At 40.5% G+C, this 22,541-nt stretch overlaps 1 protein-coding gene across 1 annotated transcript in view; it reads right to left on the reverse strand.

Moving 5' to 3' along the window:
* GOLPH3 (golgi phosphoprotein 3) overlaps positions 1 to 10,656 on the reverse strand; it is a 62,534-nt gene extending 51,878 nt beyond the window's left edge. The window contains exon 1 of the mRNA XM_036769276.1: positions 10,124 to 10,656. Within this exon, the coding sequence (XP_036625171.1) occupies positions 10,124 to 10,351 (228 nt within the window). The 5' untranslated portion in view covers positions 10,352 to 10,656. The remainder of the gene's footprint in view (positions 1 to 10,123) is intronic.
* Between the last annotated feature and the right edge of the window lie 11,885 nt (positions 10,657 to 22,541).

Here is a 22,541-nt window from a genome sequence, read left to right on the forward strand (position 1 = left end):
GAAGTCACTTTAATGATTCCAGTATAAAGAATTAAAACAAAATGCATATTTAAACTATCCTATTCTTGCAATGGTAAACAACTATTTATGCCTTCTGTAACTTAATATGCTGTTAACATGCTCATCCTATAGCTTCTTCCTGGTTTTCATTAATTCAATAAATGTTTCTTAAGTACACATGCCGTCCTTCTCCTGTCCTTGGTCCAGAATTTAAAACAATAATAGGAACAACAAAACCAATCAACCAGAATCAATATCAAAACACATTATTCTACAATTTATAATCAAGGTGGAATTTACTCACAGGTAATTTTTCAACTATATCTGTCCCTCATCAAAATAGCTGATCACGTACTTCCAGAAGAATAATGATGACCTGCTAACTTGGCAAATAATCTTACTGAAATACAACGGTCAATCAGTATGTCTTACATTCATGTCGACAAGAACTCTAGAAGACACAAATGTAAGAATGGATATTATGGTTATTTTGTTTTGATCCCACAGATATTACTGAGAAATGGTAAATGCTCCCAGGCTGTTCGGACCTTGTGATAAGTTTCCATATCATGTTTTGCAAGGACAGTGGTCAAGGACCTAAAGGGTGCTGAAGGGCCTAAAGGGACTAGAAAGGTTGGGATGGAACAACCAGTTCAAACCTGAGAGGTCATGCCCTGGTCACAAGTATCCTCACAACCAGGCCTATCTTCACTACCACACCTATGTAATCTGCATAAGAAGGGAATGTAGAATAATGAAGAAGGTAACCCAGAGGAGTCTGGACTAAGCCTAACTATGACCCTGCAGGGTAGAACTGGTTAACCTCACTCCTGCTTAGTATCTCTGTGGGTATTTCCAGTAAGCACCACACAGGAACTTCCTCTGCCCGCTCTTGTTTCTGAGCTCTTTCAGTGAGAATGGGTCCATCACGTGGGTTTTCCTAAGGACATGCTACCAGGGAGGCCGTGGACTGCAGAAGCTTGTCTGGGCTAACTTCCTGATCCTGCCTGGGAAGTTCTGTGTTCCTCATAACCATGTTTCTCACACAAATAATAGGTAATCCCCAATTTCCCCCAATTTCTATGCAGAGGTCAGAGGCAATGGGTATGGAACAATGCATAAAACCATCAGGTTTTCTCAAAGCATTAACTAGATTTGCTAAATTTATCTTCTCCTTTATTCTTATTCAGGGATAGCTCTCTGGAAGGACAAGGGAGGAATATGCCGGTAATGTAGATGTAGGGGCAGCTCCATGGCATGGTGAGTAGGGCACTGGCCCTGGAGTCAGGAGGACCTGAGTTCAAATCCAGTCTCAAACACTTGACACACTGCCTAGCTGTGTGACCTTGGGCAAGTCACTTTACCCCAATTGCCTTGCCTTTCCCCTCCAAAAAAAAAAGTAGCAAACAGGTGAACAATGGCCATCTATTCATTCTTTATAGTTGTACCAACAATACTCTGGTTAAAGAAGTAGAGATCAACAAGGACTGAAATTCATAACCTCAAAATTTCATTTCAGCAAAGAGTTTAACCTTCTAAATCTATAATAACCATTATGAACAAGTAGTAGAACAGAGGTTAGCGAATCAAGTATGTTATAGACTCAAGCGGTCCTAGGTCATGAGGTGGAACACCACATACAACCACTTTGGCTATAGCAATTTACAAGTGGTCCAATTCATAAACTGCATATAGTCTCAGAATAGGTTCATCTTTTATTTCTCCTAAGCATCTTTTGATGCAGGTAGCCAAAAAAAAAAAAAAAAAAAGGAAGCAGCTAGAAGAAAAGTTAAAGAATCCAAGGTCCTGTATTGTTAAAAATTGTTATTATAAACTGCTAAAAAAAAAAAAAGCCCTAAGGGGTCATCCAATTTATTTTACTGGACTTTTATGTTAAACACAGCTTAAAATGAATGTTATCTACTATGTTTGGGCTTGGGTAGCTTTTCGTCAGACAAAGAATTAAGGTATCCATTACAAAAGAATTGTATTAAATGAAAGCTAATTATTGGTATTAACAGCTAATTTTTGTATTAATATTCATATTAATAAGTAATTATTGTATTAATGTTGTATTAAATGAAAGCTAAATTAGCTCTTTCAAATATCTGAAGTTAAAAAAATAGCCATAAAGGATGATCACAGATAAATGATTTTAAAAGACTAAGATAATTTCTCCAATTTAGTTATTTTACTGGGACTGTTTTCTCAACATAATCTCATTTTTATATCCTTAGCACATCTGTTTAATAATTACCTGCTAGAATAGATTTTAGAATGCTAAGTCCAACACAATTCACGTGTGTATAATATTAAGCCAAGAAAATATCACATTGTCCAATGCTTATAAACACAAGATCCACATCAAGTTAAGATATGTAACATGTGATCCTTAAATTTACCGGAAGGCACGATGGTACAGTGGAAATAATAACTGCCACCTATGTAACCTTGGAGAAGGCCCTTTCCCGAGTTTTAGTTTTCTCTTGTAAAATGAGACTAGATAGACTAGACTACAGACTAGATATAGACTAGATAGCCTCTAAGAACCCTTGCAACTCTAAACCTACAATTCTAACATAATAAACTTTCTACAGTATAGAAACTTTGATGTTACAGTAATAACTGAATTAACAAGGATACATTTCAATAATATACCTTGCTAGCATCCCAGTCACTAGAAAAAGAAAATATAGAAGGCTTTAAAAGATATGTTAAAAAATATCAGAAATGGCAATAAGAGTACTAAAATATCGCTAATACCAATTCAAACTCTTTGGGTTTCTTTTAAAAAAAAAAAAAAAGGAGCTTCTGAATGTTTTAATTAAGTACTACCCTGACATAATGGTAACAATAACTAACATATATAAGGACATGGACAGGGACTATACTTCTAATTTCATCAACATATGAAGTCACTTTCAAGGGTTTTCAAGGTTGTTTACACAGCTTTACAAATAAGACCACCAAGTCCAAGAGAACAAATAATCATCAACTTAAATGTTCATAATAGTTGGTCAAAAGAGCATTTGATGGCATTTTACTATTTACAAAACACTTACGCCAAGAAAATCCTTAAATTTGCTATGATTATGTAACAAAATTTATCCAATCTTCATTAAGCAAGATCTTAAATTATCTTCACTCTAACATATTTGCATAGGCAGAGAAATGTACTGCTACAATACACATCAGAAAGTTTTAAAGTCAGAGAGAGGCAAGTAAAAAGATTTCTGGTTAACATAAACCAAAATGTGAACATAAAATCTGGTCATTTAAGATTTCTTAATGTAACAAATTTAAATTTGCCCACTAATCTACTAAGAATATCTTTCATATTACAAATCTGACTATATTTGAATAAGCAAAGTATATGAAAATGGTTCTCAAAAGAATTGTAAACTACTGACCATATGAAAGAATACTGCAAATCACTATCACTAATAATAAGAAAAATGTAAATCAAAACAACTCTAAGGTTTCACCACTTAGCAAACTGGCAAAGATTACCAAAAATATCACTGTTGGAAGGCTGGCAGAAAGATGGGCACAGTATTGCATTGTAGCTGGAGCTGTGAAATGACACAATCATTATGGAAAGCATTATGCTAAGAAACTGACTAAAAATGTCTATATCCTCTGACCCAGAGATTCCAACGCTAGGCATATACCCCAAAAAGGTCAATGATATGAAGAACATCATAGAAACCAATGTTTTGTGGTAGCAAAGAAATAAAAATTAAATAGATGACCACTGATTAGGAAATGGCCAAACTAATCATGGTACATAAAAATGGAAATATTACTATGCTATAAGAAACAGCAAATAACGAAACAATGACTAGTAAAGCATGGAAAAACTTCTATGAACTGATGCATACTGAAATAAGCAGAATCAGGAAAACAATATACACAATGACAACAAAGTAAAAGAAAAAACAACAAAACAATCTAAATTGAATGTCATAAAATCATGATGATTGTGCATGGCCCCAAGAGATCTGAAAAGACTCCACCTCACTAAGACTACCTACTCACCCTTCTTTTCTGGCAGTGATGACTGGCTTAGCAGAACTGGTTTTTTTCCTCTTCTTTCCCTTCTTTTATTTTTGTTATAAGGGATGGCCCTCTGGGAGGGGGTATGAGAAGAGATTCAGGAGGAAATGTAGGTCATATAAAATAAAAATATCAATAAAAATCTATTTTAAATTCTTAACAATTCTGGTCTAATTTCACTAGTGCTAACTATATTATAAATATACTCAATTTCAAGACTAAGGTACAACATAGGTCCATAAATAGTGAATTTTCAACCAGGTAAGCTGGGCATTGTCACCATCCCTTTTTCCCATGATTTCTGCTCATTTTCAGAGATAATGATGTTAGGTCCTACCAAGTTCCTAACTCATCTAAGCCCAGTCATGTGCAACTACCACCCCTTTGCACTAGTATCAATGACTTTACTTCAAAAAATAAAAAACTAAATTGTATTCACAAAAGTTGCTGAAAATGGTGATTTTCAAAAACTTTAAAATTCATATGTGATTCTTTTAAAAATATAATTATCATTCAAAGTCTTATTATTTTTAAGGATATTTAGTTTCAAAGCATATATGAATCTTAAAAGAACACAGTGAAATCTAATAAGATGAATACCACAAGCCACATGAAACTCCGTTCACTATCTCATAGTATACATCAAATACAAATCATTCCTTAAATTAAAAGATGGAAGGGCAATACTAATGCTTTAATAAATACTTTCCCAAATAACAGAATTTTCCCACTTTTGATGTATTATTTTAGTAAGATGACTGGTTTACAACAAGTCACAATGAAATTCTTTGTACTTTTTCTTCTTGAAAAAAAAAATCGGGACCAAAAAGTTAAACCTTAGCAGCCACCTAGCTCAGTCAGTAGTCTCCAAAGATAAAATGATAGAATATTTGCAAAGCCTTTATCACAGTGCTTGACATAAAAAAGGTACTATACAAATGCCAACTCCCTCCCCCTTCCCTTCCTAAGTGATGTGGGAAACCAGGATCCTAAGAAGATCATGGCTAGGGGTCAGATGATCTTCCTTGTCAATTGTCTCCAACACAACCACAACTTTCCTTATTTCCCAACATTCCCCCAACTGTACCCCTTTGGCCAAAAACAAGTAATAAATGGTCTCCTCAGGGCAGTTATAATTCAGAGGCAGCAAAGTGTTCTAGTCTGGTGGATAACACCGTACTTGTAATGAGGAAGACCTGGATTCAAAACCAGCCTCAAACTCTTACTAGAACAGAATGATTGTGGGCAAGTCAATTAACTTCTCTGCACCTCAATTTCCATTATCTCTTAAAATGTAATCAAAGGCCTACATGGTCTCTTCTAGGTCTAAATCTATGATCCTATGTCCTGACCTAAATACTACTAGGAACCCACAGCTACAACTAGAACAGGTCCCACCTATCTACCCATCAACCTCATCTTGACATGTCAGGCACTCTGGGAGGCTGGTTTTCTGCATTCTGGTGAAGAGAAAGATAATAACAACCCAGAATATAGGATCAATATCTAACCCTTCCTCTATAAATTTGAGGCTAGTTCAGGGGCATCAAATTCAAATAGAAACTGGGGCCACTAATCTGTAAGTAAGGATCCCTGTGGGCTGCATATGACTTAGTTTTAAAATATAACGTTACCAATTTTTTTAAAAATCCATTTGGCTAAATAGTTCCCAATTACATGTTAATCTGGTTTGGGCTGCACTCAGAAATGCAGGCCAGGTGTTCGACACCTCTGGGCTAATTCTTTCCCTAAAAGAGAAAAAAGTTGCCTCTTAAGACTTAACTGGCCAGGGGCCCCAAGGCTGTTCCAGCCACACAGCAAAAGAAATAACTTCCTGGTGGCCTCAGACTTTGTGGGAGTGGCTTCCTGGTCACCTATGGGCATAAGAAAGCCTGTCCAAGGATTTGGTGGCTGTCCCAAAGACACACTCTGCCTGGCTGACCAGACTTTCCAGTATGGAGAAGAAACGAGCTAAGTTTACCAGAGCTAAGTGTTTAATCACTGTATCCTTTCTATGCAAACATTTCTAAATAATTGTGATCAGTTTTGGAATCAGGAAGTAACTAATACCAGGTTTCTTCACAGAAAGACCACTGCTCACTCTTCATTTCTTAGGAAATAGTTCATTATAAACAGCACTTAGCTAGCACAGTACCTGGCACATAGTAGTCAGTTAGCAAATACTAAGATACACCAATGTGTACAATTAAACTTGCTTTACAGCTATTTAATTTAAATACATAAATTTCAACATAAAAATATCAACTTTCCAGTAATCCCCTCTGAGTCTCCTACACTGGCTGTCCTTAACCATTTATTGCCATGCACTTTTCATTTTATATGGCCAACTGGTAGATAATCTGTTCTTCAACCAGTGTTCTTTCTACTAAGCCATGTTTCTCAATAATCTCTGGTTCTACTCATCAACCAATTCTAAACCCACTTAACAGTATTATCTATCATTCAATCTACACTTCCATTTGTGAGAGACTGCTAAATGCTTTGCTGAGATCGAAGTTATATATACCATATTTATGGAAATTTATGAATCTAGTATTTTCTACTATGGAGGGGAAAAAAAGATTGATTATAAAATCAACTATGCTAACCCTCCACGAAATTATAACCTCTCAAAGCAGATGCAAATCTTTTCTCTAATTATGACTAGTGTTGAGATCAGCAAGCTACCTTGGACAGTCACAGTTGGGCATGTGTATCATAGTGGAAAGATATTGGATTTAAGAGTCTAGGAGCCCTGGGTGTGAATTACTGCTTGTATGATCTTAGGCAAGTCAGAGAACCTCTCCTTGATTCAATTTCTTATATATGAAATTAGAGGATTAGACTTGATCTTTAGGGACCCCATGAGTTCTGAATCCAATTACTCTGATCATCCCAATCACAATGAAAGCACTGCAATTCTTAAAATGAAGGAAAGAAATAGCTTAAATTACTTGGAGCCTGATTCTACCACTGAAAAAATATTAAACCATCTAGATTTCAAAATAACCATTAAATGAAATCAATAAGAGGTTTAGGGATAAATTATCTTCATGAGAAAAATAAGAATACAGGGAAAGTCAAAGGATTTAAGCCTTCACAAAATGAAAACAGACCAATGCAGCTTCTCACCAGTCATCTCAAAACTCTGAGAGTCGTTTTAAATGGAATTTGCAAAGAAACAAATACAATATTTACCTAACATTATAAAACACTGATTTTCTACTAAAGAGTTCAAGTAATTTCTTGTTTCCTTTGCTAGATCTTTAACCACCACAATCCCACTTATCTGCAGTCAGTCCACAAGGCTCTCTTCAAAGGTTCTCTCTCTCACCTCTACACAATCTCACCTTGAGATCTCATCAGCTACTACGAGTCCAATTATCATCTTTACACAGATGATTTATTCCCAGAGCAATATATCTGGCCCTAGTTCATCTCCTGAACTCCAGTCTTTGGTCACCAGCTCAAACTGGATGGCCTATAATCATCTCCAAAATACAACTCATTCCCTGTAAACCCTGCCACCTCCTGAATTTCCCTATTGCTGTCAAGAAATTCTCCCTGATGCCCACCCAAGTTCACAACCTCAATGTCATCCTAAATTCCTCACTCTAATTCACCCTACATATCCAATCAGTTGCCAAATTTTGTCCATCTTTCTTATACATCCACCATCTCTCCATTCACACAGTCACAACCTTAATTAGGCCTTCATCACCTCTCACCGGGACTATTGCAAGAGCTTCCTAATTAATTGGAATTCCTGCCTCCTCAAGTCTCTCGCCACTTCAATCCATCCATTCCAAAGTGGATGCCAAAGTAACTTTACTAAGGTGTGCTTCTGATCATGTCACCCCCTACTCAATGAAGTCCAATGGGACTACATGATCAATTACAGAATCCTGGTTGGTATTTAAAGTTCTTCACAACCTGACCCCCTCCTAGCTTTCCATTCTTCTTACACATTTTAGGAACCAGCCAATGCTGACCTACTACTTGCTGTTGCTAACAATGGCCATTCTATCTCCAGCAAGTCTCCATGTGTTCTCCCTCCTCTGCCTTAAAATTCCTGGCTTCTTTCAAGACTTGGTTTGAATGCCACTTCCCCCAGAAAGTCTATCTTTGGTCTCCTCTCTTCCCCAACCCCACTTTTTCCCCCTGCACACCCCCAGCTACTAGAATCTTCCTTCCATCTTTTACAGGTTTCCTCAGCTATCAGAATTAAAGCTCCTTAACAAACTTTTTGCTTTTCTCAGTGTTCCCGGTGCTTGACATATAGTACAAGTTTAATAAATGCTTTTTGGTTAAAAACAACTCTTGTAGAATACTGCATTTATCCTTTGACATTTATGAAACAGATAAAGAACAGACATTACATACTCATTTATACTTGGAGACTGAAAATACACCAAGTTTAACTTGGTCAAAGACACACCACACAGTCACTGATTTATACAACTAAGGCTAAGCAAGTACGGGTAGAAGGCACAGCAACACGCTAGACTAAATGCTATAAAGTTAAATTTAAGTTTTTTATGTTCCCAAACACCAGTATTCTAAAAGAATACCAACCACTGAAAAGCTAACACAATTACCTAACTGGGAAAAAGAAAGGTTGTATTAGGATAGAAAAACTAAAATGTCTCAGTACAGAAATTCTATTCCCATATTCTGGAATTTTGAGTAATTTTACGCAAGGAGTAAAATTTACTCATTCTTCTTTTGAGTGTGCTCCTCAATACAGCAGGCCTGTAGTTAGTATGTTAAAATAAGTCTACACTAGACCGAGATGTAGCACTGCCCTGACAAGGAGATTATATGTCTATTTACCTCTTGTTTTGACCAAAATGTCACAAGGAATACAGGTAAATTCTTTAAAAAAAGTTCAATTCATAATAAGAAAAATTACAGAAGCCCATTTAAAAATACTATTCTGGCACATCAAATACTCTAAAAACATTTCTTTTTAATATAGCACGGATTTTTAAAAGTCTTTTAACTTTGCAAAACTATTTTACTACAAAACCAAATGATGAATTCTCACAATAAACTCTCTGATAAGAAAATAATACCCTGCAAAAGTTTGGTGGTTAAAAAGTCTGGATTCTTCCCTATTTATCCTTTCCCACCCATTGACAAAAATAAATCAGCCAGGCTTATATAGAAAGGTACAGAAAACTTCCTAGAAAAGCCTTAGCGAACTATATAAATCCAGACTTCAGGGGGGAAAGTAAATTGCAAAAGATTCTGATACTTTTTAAACGGCTACTAAAATTGCTTCTTGATGTCTTACGTATAGGGCTTCCATAAAACTATCTGACCTATGAAGTCTCTATAACATTTTTCTAATTTAAGTTTTAAAAGGGGTGGGTGGTTTTCATTTTCTTCCCATAAACAGGATCTGCGGCTGATTTTAAGACCTGTGAGTTTGGGGGTGGCTTGTCGAAGAGGACTTTTAAGACCTGTGAGTTTGGGGGTGGCTGGTCTAAGAGGACTTTTAAGACCTGTGAATTTGGGGGTGGCTGGGCTAAGAGGACTATTAAGACCTGTGAGTTTGGGGGTGGGTGGTCTAAGATGACTTTTAAGACCTACGAGTAGGAGGTGGCTGGTCTAAGAGGACTTTTAAGAGATATGACTTTGGCGGTGAATGGGCTAACTAACTGGATCGTTCCAATTTCAAGGGCGATCTCAAATTTAAAATGGTACACCGTGGAAGTGCTACAACTGAAGATGCCGAGTGATGTTGGAGAAACGGGCATAATTAAGCAGGATTCCGGAATAAGAAAACGCTGCGTTCACTGAAGGGAATATAAAGAAATATTAAGCCATATGTTTGGTGGCTGGCTCGATGGACCACGACCTCCGGGGCCCTGGGGTCCCAGCAATGAAGGGCTCGGTGCCCCCGCCCGCCCCCACCCCACAGCTCCAGAGACCGCTAGCTCGCTGCCCCTCCCCAAAGGCGGGCGAGGGGCAGCCCCCTCCCCGAGGCCAGGCAGCCGGGACCGCGAGGCCGAGACGTGTCCCGCTCCCGCGGGCCGCCCTCCCTCCGCGCCGGGGCCGGTACCTCTCGGTCCTTCAGGCCCAGCAGCAGCACCTCCTCCATCAGGGTTAGCCGGGTTTCCTTGGAGTCGCCCTTGTCGTCGTCGTCCTGCTCATCCCGGCGGCTCTGCTCGTCGTCTTCGCCGCCGCCGCCCCCTCCGCCGCCGGCCGCCCGCTCCTTGTCGGCGGCGCTGCGCGAGGCCTCGGTGCGGCGCTGCACCAGGCCCGAGCTGCGCTGGGTCAGCGAGGTCATGGCTGCGGCCGGGGCCGCGGAGGTCGGGGGCAGCGGCGGGGCTGCGCGGCAGGACGCCTCGGGCTGCCTCGCCTTCGCTCTCCGCTAGCCCGCGACGGCCCGCACGGGCTCCGCTTCAAGCGCTGGGGCGACGTCCGTCTGTGCCGGCGCCCGCGGGAGTCATGGAGGATGGGCCTCGGGGAGGCTTGCTCGGCGGCCGGGAAGAGGCCGGCTTGCGGGCAGGGAAGGGGCTCCTGCTCGCGAGGGCGGCGGCGGTGACGGGCGCGCTGAGGTGGAAGTGGCGGCGGCGGCGACTTTCCTCCAATATGGCGGCGCGGGCTGATGTCACCGGAGGATGTGGCAGAGTCCGCCGGGGCTGGGGGGAGGGACCGGAAGAAGCGAAAAGGGACGGGGTTGGGGGTGGGGAAGGAGGGGCGGGGAGAGCCCCGGGACGGGGCGGGCGGGGGTCGGCCCGCCCTATCCCCGCCCTCCGCCTCCGCAACCCTCACCACCGCTTTCCAGCCCTCGAAACCACCTCCCCTATCTCGTGACTGCCTTTGGGGTCCTCCTACGGGCTCCCGCCCTGCTTCCCCGCTTTGGGCATGCGCTGGAAAAGTGACCCGGGCTTTCCCAGAACGGCGCTGAGACGGATCCAGCCTTCGCCCCTCCCCCGTGGCACTCCCTTGGAGAGGAGCTGGGAGGGCGGGGTGGGAGTCGGCTTCAAAGACGCCTCTGAAACTTAAAGCCGGCATGGTCTAGGGAAAGTCAGTTAACTTCCCCCGACTCAGTTTCCCAATCTGTAAAATGAAGTGGTTGAACTAGGTGGCTGCAAAGGTCTCTGCTGAGGTCTAGATCTGGGGTCTTGTGATTTGTCCACCGAAGTCAGGGCCCTGCTGGCTAAGATTTCCAGAAAGAAAGAAAAAAAAAAGAGTCGAGGGCCAGGTTCCATCCAGAGTCCAGGAGGATAAATGCAAAAACTTCTGCCGGAGTTTACCAGCTGTGCAAATTCAACAGTATTATCTTAAAAGTAAATTGCATGAATTTGGAACTATGCCCAAAGGGCTATAAAAATGTTCATACCCTTTGACCCAGTAATACCACTGCTAGGGCTGTATCCCAAAGACATCACACAAATGGGAAAAGGATCTATATGTACAAAAATATTTATAGCTGCTCTTTTTGTCGGAGCAAAGAATTGGAAATCAAGGGGATGCCCATCAATTGGGGAATGACTGAACAAGTTGTGGTATATGAATGTAATGGAATATTATTGTGCTATAAGAAATGGGGAAGATACGGACTTCATAATAACCTGGAAAGACCTACATGATATAATGCTGAGCAAGTGAAGCAGAACCAGGAGAATGTTATACACAATCACAGATATATTGAGTCTGTGATGACTATCCTTGATAGACTTGGCTCCTCTCAGTAATACAAGGGTCAAAGACTCATGATGGAGAGAGCTATCTACATTCAGAGAAAGCGCTATGGAGTCTGAAAGCAGATTGAGGCAAACTGTTTGCTCTCCTTTTTTTTTTCTCTTTTGTTTTTGTTTTGTTTTTTTGGTTTTGCTTCTTCTTTCTCATGATTCATTCCATTGGTCATAATTCTTCATTACAACTTGACTATTGTATAAATAAGTTTAATGCAAAGTTATATGTAGAAGATATAGCAGATTCCATGTCATCTTGGGGAGGGGTGGGGGAGGGGGTGAAGAAAATCTGGAACTCAAAATCATGCAAAACTGAGTGTTGTAAACTAAAAAATAAAAAATCTTAATTTAAAAAAAATTTTTGAAAAGCAAATTGCATGAATCATTTTGAAATGCATTTTTTAGTAATTAGAGAAAAGAAACCGAGGTTCCGGTTCATACCTATCAGACTGACAAAAGTTGACCGAAAAGGAAAATGATAACTATTAGAAAGGCTTGGGGCTGGGGTGGGGGGGGGGGGGGGTTCGGAATGGGACAGGCAGGTTAATATATTGTTGGTAGAAGTATGAAGTGGGCCAGCCATTCTGGAAGATCATTTGTAACTATACCCAAAATATTACTAAACTGTTCATATTCTTTTGTTTTGTTTTTATTAGTTTATTTTTAGTTTTCAACATTCACTTCCATAAGTTTTAAATTTTCTCCCCATCTTCCCCCCCTCCCTCCACAAGATGGCTTGCAATCTGATATAGGTTCTACATATACATCCCTATTAAACATATTTTCACATTAGTCATGTCATATAGAAGAATTATAACGAATGGGAGAAACCATGAGAAAGACAAAAAAAAAAAGAAAAGAAAATAGTCCGCTTTGCTCTGCATTCAGACTCCATAGTTCTTCCTCTGGATGTGGATGGCATTTTCCATCATAAGTCCTTTGGAATTGTTTTAGGTCCTCGCATTGCTGAGAAGGAGAACATCGTACACAATAACAGCCACAGTGTGCAATGACTGATTTTGATAGACTCAGCCCTGTTCATATTCTTTTGACCAAGTGATACCACTACTAGGGCTACACTCCCAAAGACAGCAAAGGAAAAGGAAAAGCACAGGCAAGTACAAAAATGTTTGTACTGATTCGTTTTGTAGTAGCATAGAGTTGAAAACTAAGGGGATGTCTACAAATTGGAGAATGGCTGAAGAAATGTAAATATATAATAAATATATAAGTGTAATGAAATACTGTCATGCCACCAGGAATTCTGAAAAGGACAGTAACAGAAAAACTTGGAAAGACTTGTATGAATTAATTTATAATGCAGTGAGTCAAACCAGGAGAATAACTTACCTGATAACAACTTTGTAAAAATAAGCAACTTTGGAAGATTGAAGAATTGTGATAGATGCAAGAATCACCCATGATTCCAGAGGACGTATGATAAAACATGCTACCTTCCTACATCTTATGGTGTAGTCTTACCATGCAGAATGAAACATTTTTGGATTTGGAGAATACAGAAATTTGCTTTGCCATTCATAGTTTTTCTTCTGTTTTTCTTTATTATTATTATTATTTTCCAGTGAGGAGGGGGTGTGAATGGAAAGGAGATAAAATTGATTTTTGTTCATTAACAAAAAGTGTTTTGATCTATAATCCCCTTTCCACCTATGAACAATCTATGTACTTGATTTATACGTAACCATACATACACACACACATACAGAAAGGGAGGAAAACTTCCTAAACATTCTTGAGAATTTATGGGAGGACATGGACAGGAATAGGACAGAATCAAAAAGGTTGATTATGATATCTACATTTATAAAATCACAAATCCATTGTAGCACTGAGGTATAGAACAGTCATATTTAAATTCATACTATTGTAGAACTGAAAGGAACCTTGGAAGATGTGGTCTGACTTCCTAGCTTGACTAGTGAGGAAACTGTGACTCAGAGAGGTGTCCAAGGTCACACAGCTAATTAAGGGCAGACCTAAGGCTAGAACCCAAATTTCCTGACTCCCTAATCAAGTGTTTTTATGACACCACACTGAATTCTTATTTAGTTTCATTAAATCTATTTGTATACTTTTAATACCTATAAGCTTAATTAAATCTTAAGTTCCCCATAGTTTGCTAGGCGTTATAGCCCTTTTGAATGTAGAGCCTATTTTAATAGGACAATGAGCCAAGCTCAAGATGTAATAAGGGGAATGAGCTGGATTGTAATGGGAAAATTGTGTAGGCTTTGTGATTTCAAGCTGCTCTGTGACACAAATCCATTTTTAAAAATACCAACATTCTTCCTGTGGGATAGACAACCCTGACCAATGTGGTGGATGGTATACAGGAAATAACAATAGCTCATATTTATTTATATAGTGTTTTAAGGTTTGCAAGATGCTTCACACACATCTCTGTTGAGCCTCACAAAAGCCCTGTTGTGAAATAGATGCTATCATTATCATTCCCATTTTATGAATGAGGATCCTGAACCTACATGTAAGACTTGCACAGTGTCAGTCAGCTAATGAGTATCTGAGGCAGGATTTGGACAGAGTGCAGCACTCTGTCCACTATACCAGGAGGCCTCCCTAGGAGGAATTTAAAAGCCTGAGAAAAGGTAGGATAGAATATCGATTGAGGGTTTGTGGAAGGACTTGAATAAAAACTTCGCTTGTTTTCTATGCTAATGAGAATGACCCTTACCGTGGAAATGACAGAACAAAAATGGCTAACAGGAAATCAATACCCAAAATAAGTAAGGAGATAATAAGAACACATCTAATTGCCCTTCATCAATCAATCAATCAAAAAAGCATTTATTAAGTACCTACTATGTGCTAAGCTAGGTTACAGATTGAAACCATCCTTATGCTTAATAGGAAGAATGATAGAGAATAAATGTTGTTTGTCCTTCATACTTGAAGACCACCAATGACATCATGATATTGGGGTAAAGGTACAGTGTGACTAAATGTGCCTGATCAGACCAATACGAACTCAGAAGCCTCTACCATAGGGCAGGTACAGTGTGTCTGAACATTGGGGATGGAAATATCTCTAGATTTGCACATCCTCTTTGTGCTACTGCTATTCTGCTTTGCTCACAGAGCACAGCACCTCTTTAATGAGGGCATGTCATCCTGGGCAGAACTGTGCCAGTGTCTCCTATGTCTTAAATTGATACTTAAGTTCTTCAAAGAGACCTTGAAAGTGTCTTTGTATCACGTCTTATGATGTCCATGTGACCACTTGTCTTGTTTGAGTTCTTCATAAAATAGTCTTTTAGGTAAACGTATGTTTGATGTTGATGATAGGATAGCCATCCTATCAGAGTTCAACTCAAGAAAGGACCTCAGTGTCTGATACCTTATCTTTCCAGATGACCTTCAGAATCTTCCTAGGACAATTCAAATGGAAGCAGTTCAGTTTTCTGGCATGGCACTGGTATACGGTCCAGATTTCACAGTAATGAGGTCAGTACAGTGGCTCTGTAGACCTTCAGTTTGGTAGGGAGACTAATACCTCTTCCCTCCCACACTTAGCTTTGGAGCCTCCCAAACACTGAGCTAGTTCTAGCAATGTGTGCACCAACCTCATCATATATGTGTACATCCCTGGAAAGTATACTGCCAACCTAAGTGAACTTATCCACAGCATTCAGAATTTCTCCATTTGCTATAACTGATGATTGCATAAATGGATGGTGTGGTTCTAGATGGTGGAGGATCTCTGTGTTCTTGGTGTTCGTTGTCAGGTCAGAATTAGCACAGTGGCAGAGATTTGATCCATACTCTGTTGTGTCTCAGCCTCAAAGGCTGTAGTGAGTACACAATCATCTGTGAACAAAAAGTCATGCACCAACTCTCCCTTCACTTTAATCTTGGCTTATAACATTTTCAAGTTAAATAATTTACTGTCAGTGTGGTAGCTGACCTTGATACCATTTTCATCCTTGTTGAAGGTGTCTGACAACATCCTGGAAAACATCATGCTAAAAAGTTTGGGAGCAAGCATACAGCCCTGCTTCATTCCACTGGTGACTGAGAAAGCATGAGAGCATCCTCCTTTATCCAGAACCTGTGCAAGCACACCAACATGAAACTGGAGTACAACGTTGATGAACTTCTCTGGGCAACCAAATTTCACCATGGTACTGCACAAGCCCTTACAACTGACAGTATTGGTCAGGCCAATGAATGTTGTGTACAGACTTCTGTTCTGCTCCTGGCATTTCTCCTGGAATTGTCAGGCAGCAAACACCATGTCAGCTGTCTCTCAGATCTTTCTGAAGCCGCACTCACTCTCAGGTAGATGACCATCTTCCATGTGAAGGATCAGCTGATTAATAAGGACTCTGGCAAGATTCTTTTCAGTAATGACTAAGAGAGAGACTCCTCCTGTGACTTTCACAGGACAACCAGTTTCCCTTCCCTTTATAGAGATGCACAGTAGAGGTGTCCTTGATCTCCTGGGGGATAACCTCCTCTTGCCATAAAACCTGGAAGAATTCAATTAGCTTCTGTATGAGCAGTGGACCTCAAGCCTTGCAAATCTCAGCTGGAATAGAACCAGCACCAGGCACTTTGCCACACAAGAGGAACCTAATGGCATTCAAAACCTCTTCTTCAGTTGGAAGTTCAGCTACAGAGGGATTAACTCAGTGTCTTCAGCATTGATTGATAATGGTCTGTTGAGAACACTGTAGAAGTGTTTTTAGCCCATCTCTCCAGGATTATGTCCTCATCATTGATTAGTGTGGTTTTATGAAATTGTCTTCAGGGTATCACAGATCACTTTGGATTGTTGCTATCAGTGTAAAACTAATTTCATCTGCTTTTTTACTGAACCAAGAATCCTGCATCTCTCTAAGCTTCACTTGCACTTTACTTTTGATGGAGTTAAATGCTGCCTTCTTAGAGATGGACAAACTGTCTTACTGGTAAACCCTGTGGAGTTTTTTTTTTTGTTTGTTTGTTTGTTTGTTTAGTATTTTCAGAATTTCCCCATCATTTTCATCAAACCAGTCTTGATGTTTTCAAGTGTTCTGGCCCAGGTGGACAAATGCAGTGCTGTACACTAAGTATCTGAAAGCAGCCCACTCCTTTTCTGCTCCACTGCTCCAACTGCGTGCTGACTCAGCTTTCCCTCCAGGTCAGCAACAACCTGTTCACACTTGGAGAAGTGCTTTAATCTGTGGGTGAGTCTCCAGATCCTCATCTTGCCTTGGGGCCCCTACTATTATTGAATGGCAATGTTTAGCTTGGAAGAGGATAAGTCCATCACTCTGCACCACACCTCACCTTACCTTTGTCACTCTCAGATCCTGCCTGTCTCTTCTCACAATGATACAGTCTGTTAAATGCCAGTGCTTGCTGCTAGGTTGTACCCATGATATTTGCTTTTAGGTAAACAGAAGACAGTGCTGGTGATGAGATAAGCATGAGTCCTCACTACTAAGTGACCGTCCAACTCCATTCCTCCCAAGGACTCCCTGCCATGTCTGATACTCTGTGCCTTCTATGGCTTAAAGTCACCCAGGGTGACAAGCTTGTCTTCTTTCAGCACATTGATGATGAGGGTCTCCACAAAATTTTTCTTTTTCTTCATCAGAGTTCATCATGGTGAGGGCATACACACTGATAATAGTAGCATGCTACTTTCCTGTAAGTGGCAGTCACATTGTCATAAGCCTGTTGTTTACTCCTTTTAGGATGCATACAAGCTTGCTAACTAGATTAGATCTGATTGCAAAACCTAGACCAGCTTCACAGTGTTCCTCATCACAGCCAAAAAATGTGTATTCCAACTCCAACTTCAGGAAGCTGGCCTTCATTTACCAGCCTTGTTTCACTCAAGGATGCCATTTGGATGTGATACCTGCTTAAGTTCTCTCACAAGAGTTGTTCATCTCACAGATTTATTGGATTTTGTGTTGTCCATGATCACATATACATTCCATGTACCAATAGGGAGTGGAATCATCTTTGCAAAAATTGTTGTACATCTTTTTGTGTTTCAACCACAGGGTGGGATCACTGCTTGCGGCAGTGAGCAGACCAGGGTTGTATGAAGCCAACAATTTTAAGGTTACCTTTTCTAGCCCCTTCCTTACTTCCTTAGGAGGTGAGTAATGCAGCTTAAAAAAAAAGTTGCTCAGATACCCAGGGGACTGCCAAATCCCACTGCTGCTTCAGTCTAGTGAGAAGATGCCCCTATGGTCTGAGCTGCCTATGTGCAGGGTTGTGACTTCAGCTCCCAGTGCATTCACACTTGCTTCTTCATCACTCACTCATCACCGCAGGACTTCACAGTAGGTAAAACAATAAGATAGTAAAATAATAAAATAGCAAAATAGTTACATGTGTTCTTCAGTTGTTTTTCAGTCATATCCAACTCCTCATGACCTCATGTATCAGTAAGGCAGTAATAACAATATAGATGATAATTGTCAAAATGCCTATGTGGTTCTGTATCGCAAAGTATACAAGACTCTCCACATAAAAGGGAGAAGAAGTAAACCATTTATTCAGACACCAGAGAACCATATCCCATAGCAGTGAAGCGTTTGATACATAATATCACAACATGGAGCCTCGCCATCCCAAAACCTCTCCGACCTCCTGCTGGGGTCTTCCCAAAAACAAACTCACAGTACAGCTGTCACAGTCTGTTCAGCTATCAGAGGTCGACTTTTGTTACCTCAGCCCTAACAGTCACAAGGGCCACTAACAGCCATAACAGCTCTTTCTGTCTCTCTCAACATTTCCTGTGACACAACTTTCTTTTCCTGTCAGGAAGCTCCTCCCACCACATGTGTCTTAGGCTTCCTGTGACATAAGCAGGTCACATGGCCTATCAATGGGTGAGAAAGATCTTCAAATCTAAATTGCTATTATGCCCCATTTTGGAGTTTTCTTGGCAAAGATACTGGAGTGGTTTGCCATTTCCTTCTCTAGCTCGTTTTATAAATGAGGTAACCGAGGCAAACAGGGTGAAATGACTTGCCTAGGGTCACACAGCTAGTGTCTGTCTGAGGCCAGATTTAATTTAGGTCCTCCTGACTCTAGGCCCAGCACTCTATCCACTGCACCACCTAGCTGCCCCCAGAATAGTTAAATAGTAAAATAATAAAACAGTAAAATAATGAATCATGGGTAATGTCTTGAATTGCAAGTGAGTTGGATTTAAGTGAGGCAAAGTTGCACAAAGTCATCAGCTTCACTCTGTCTTCCAGAGTCATCATAGTCCAGTGGCCAAGACAAAAGTCAGGAAAACTGGCAATGGCCCAGAATGCAGTGGATCACCTTGGCATACAAACTTCAATGTCAGACCAAAGTCCACGGCTGCTGCTTCCACTGCCTTTGTGGCCCATTGGAACAAGTTGCTCTCATCCACCTATTCCATTGGAGGAAGTCTTCACATGCTTGGGGTAGACATCCCCCTAACTCATGAATGGGTTTGAGGCCTATTGGTTATCCTCAACCTGGTTTAACCCATCTGCTGAGTTGTTTTTACTAAGAATGTGGCCACTGTGCATGCCTTAGCTTCTTGGAGCCACAGGTGAGAGCTGGATGACAGGTAGACACCAAAAGTGGATGAACAGCCCTGTAAAGGGCTCAGCAAGTCTTCATACCAAAGGTGCTAGTCCTCCCTGAACACTTTATATACCACTAGAGAATAAATACAAATTGGTTAAATGTGAGGTAGTTAATGAATTCAAATCTCCTGGCCCAAAAGAACTACATTCTCGGATACTGAAAGAACTAGCAGATATGGTTGCAGAGGCACTGGGAATCTTAGAAAACAAGAGATATTGAAATATTATTTGAAAGATCTTGGAAAACAAGAGAGGTATCACAAGATTGGAGATGGGCAAATACTGTCCCAATTTTCATAAAAAGGAAGAAACGACAAGCTACAAACCACAAGCCAGTGAGCTTGAAAATTCATGGGGAAATTCTAGAGCCAATCATTAAGGAGACGTTTGCTGGACATCTAGAAAGGAAAATAATTAAAAAGAGGGAGAATCACTCCATTGTGAATAGGTCATATCAGTCTAACCTTATTTACTTTTTTGGCAGTTAAATGGGAAGAATGCAATAGATACAATTTACCTAGAATCAACAAAGCTTTTGATAAAGTATCTCATGCTGTTCTTGTGGAAAAGATAGAGAAATCTAGACTAGACAATAGTAACATTAGATTCAGAATTGACTGGATGGTAAAACTCAAAGAGTAACCTTTAATAGTTCAGTTTCAACATGGTTAGAGGTCTCTGGGGGAGTATCCCAGAGACCTGTGCTTGGCCCTCTTCTATTTAAAGTTTTTTTTTGTAATCAATTACTTACATAAAGAAATAGGTGACATGCTGCAAATTATATTTGCTGTTGGTCTAAGCTAATAAACTGGTTGACAGAGTCAAGAGCCAAAATCTACTCTATCCAACTCTAAACTCTCTGCTGACCTCCAGTCTTGAATTTCAAACTGTAATATCTCATAGACATATTAAACTCAACATGTCCAAACTGAATTCATTATCTTTCCCCCCAAACCCTCCCCACTTCCAAGTTTCCCTATCTAGGGTACCACCATGCTCCTAGTCACACAGGCTCACAATCTAGGTGACATCCTCTATTCACTCTCTTACTCCCCATGGTATCCAGTCTGTTGATAAGACCTAATGATTTTATTTTTATAGCATCTATTCTATTGTATTATGAAGGCAGAATTTATGATTTCAAAGAGAATCTCATATATGTCTAAAAGGTTCGGAACCGCAGGATACAAGGAATTCTCTAGGTAGAAAGCAGAAGAACTAAAGCATGTATTTAAACTCCACAGTAACAGACCCACAAACCAGCATCCCCATTTTGATATTTTGATCAAAAGCTTCCAGGCCCAATAAGTCTGCCTCACAAGAGTAACCAGGAGGCCACAGAGAAGCATGATGGTATAAAGCAAAATCGTGTACATGCTTTCCCTCTACGGTAAGAAGATTATCCACTGGTCACAAGTGCTTGCTCAGCACTCCTCGCTCTGCACGTGGGTCAGCTCTGCTACTGGCAGCACCTTCATCGGCTTCAGCTGTAGGTGTCTCTGGCTCCAACCGGAAAAGGAAAAGGAATCTTCAAGCCGTTTTCTCCCCTCTTATAGAGTTTTTGATATCATCAAGCGCCGCCTGAATGACTGGGGCCCATTGGTTCTTGAGTTGGCCCCTTCTCCTAGGTTAACACCCAATAGGGCATGGCTCTGGAGTCAACACCTCCCCTCAGCCAGCCCCATGACTCATCACACAGGAAGTTCTCTGCTCACAGGCATGGGTTTCTGGGCTTCCTGCCCTGGAAGAGGTCACACAGGAAGTTCTCCGCTCCCAGGCATGGCCCAGCAATGCTTAATGAGATAAACTGAGTCACTCAAAGAAAACAAAGGCCACTCTGGCCACACTCCACCCCTCACAATGTTCTAGGATGCACAATCCAATCATAATTTAAATTAAATTATATATCCTAGAACATTGTGATCCAATTACGCAGGAAACTAAAACATATCATTCACAATAAAGCAAAACATATCATTCAGTGACATTCCCAAATATTGGTTTACGATTCAAATGTGATCCACCCCCAGATCCCAGCCAGATAATCTCTTCAATCAATCATCCCAAAATAATTATTAATAATTCAAATGTCCACCCCTAGATCTTTGTATCCATTACATAGGATCAATAATATCATAACAACAAAACAATATAGCAAGGATAACACAAAATAAGTACACAGAACACTATCATCATCCCCCCCCCTCGAACGATTGGGGATCAAAATCTTGGGGTAAGGGGTAAGGGGTCTCATTTTCCATAGCTTCTTCTTGCTGAAATTGGACGTAGAGGTGCCCCAAAGAGTCCCATTCCAGAGGTCAGTTCTTTAGCTAGCTTCCAGGAATTCCAAGAATGCTACGTGCTTAGGCAGTCACCGGAAAGTGCAGGGTACTTAAGCCTAAAGGAGACAGAACTAGCGACAAGGTTAGCCAAAACAAAGAACAAAAAGAGTAGGCAAGTATGGGCTATTATCGTTCAAATAAAATCATCTCCAGTGTGGTTGAGATTTCAGTTATGCAAAGATCCAATATCAGAGCCAAACTCAGATGGGAAAGGTTACTTTTCAAACGGAACACAATGAGGAAACTAAGCCAAGAGGATCCCATCCTAGATAGAGACCAAGATTGTCCTCCCAGCCTTTCCCCAGATGTACAAGCTTTCATCCGTTAATCACACAAGGTCACCTTCCCTCCGAATGGCTTGCGGCAATTACCAGCATCAGCCATACCTGTGGGGTCCGTGAATCTATTATTATAGCCCTATTCACGGTAAAATATATGGTTCAGAGGTACAATTTGGTAATTATCTTCCCCTGAATAGACAACTGTTACAGTGTTGTCCTTCCCATGGGCTATGACTTCTGCAGCCTTTGGAATATCATCTGGCTTCCGTTTTACCCATACCTTAGCTCCCAACTTTATTCTATCAATGGAGCAAGCCCCTTCTGCCCCTCTAGTAGTTATTCTGGGAGGAGGGTCAGTTTTCACAAAGGGTATTTTTTCACAGGGGATAATAATCACTTGAACTATCCTATCATTCCTACCAAATTGTACAGGTTTTTCACCCAAATTCTGGAGTGTCACAACAATTTCTTTTTTGGTAATTCGAATCTATCACTCCAGCCAATACATGTACTCCTTGAGCTGCTAATCCTGGTTTAGGTAATATC

The sequence above is a fragment of the Trichosurus vulpecula genome, chromosome 1 (genome assembly GCF_011100635.1).
Source record: "Trichosurus vulpecula isolate mTriVul1 chromosome 1, mTriVul1.pri, whole genome shotgun sequence".
NCBI lineage: Eukaryota > Metazoa > Chordata > Mammalia > Diprotodontia > Phalangeridae > Trichosurus > Trichosurus vulpecula.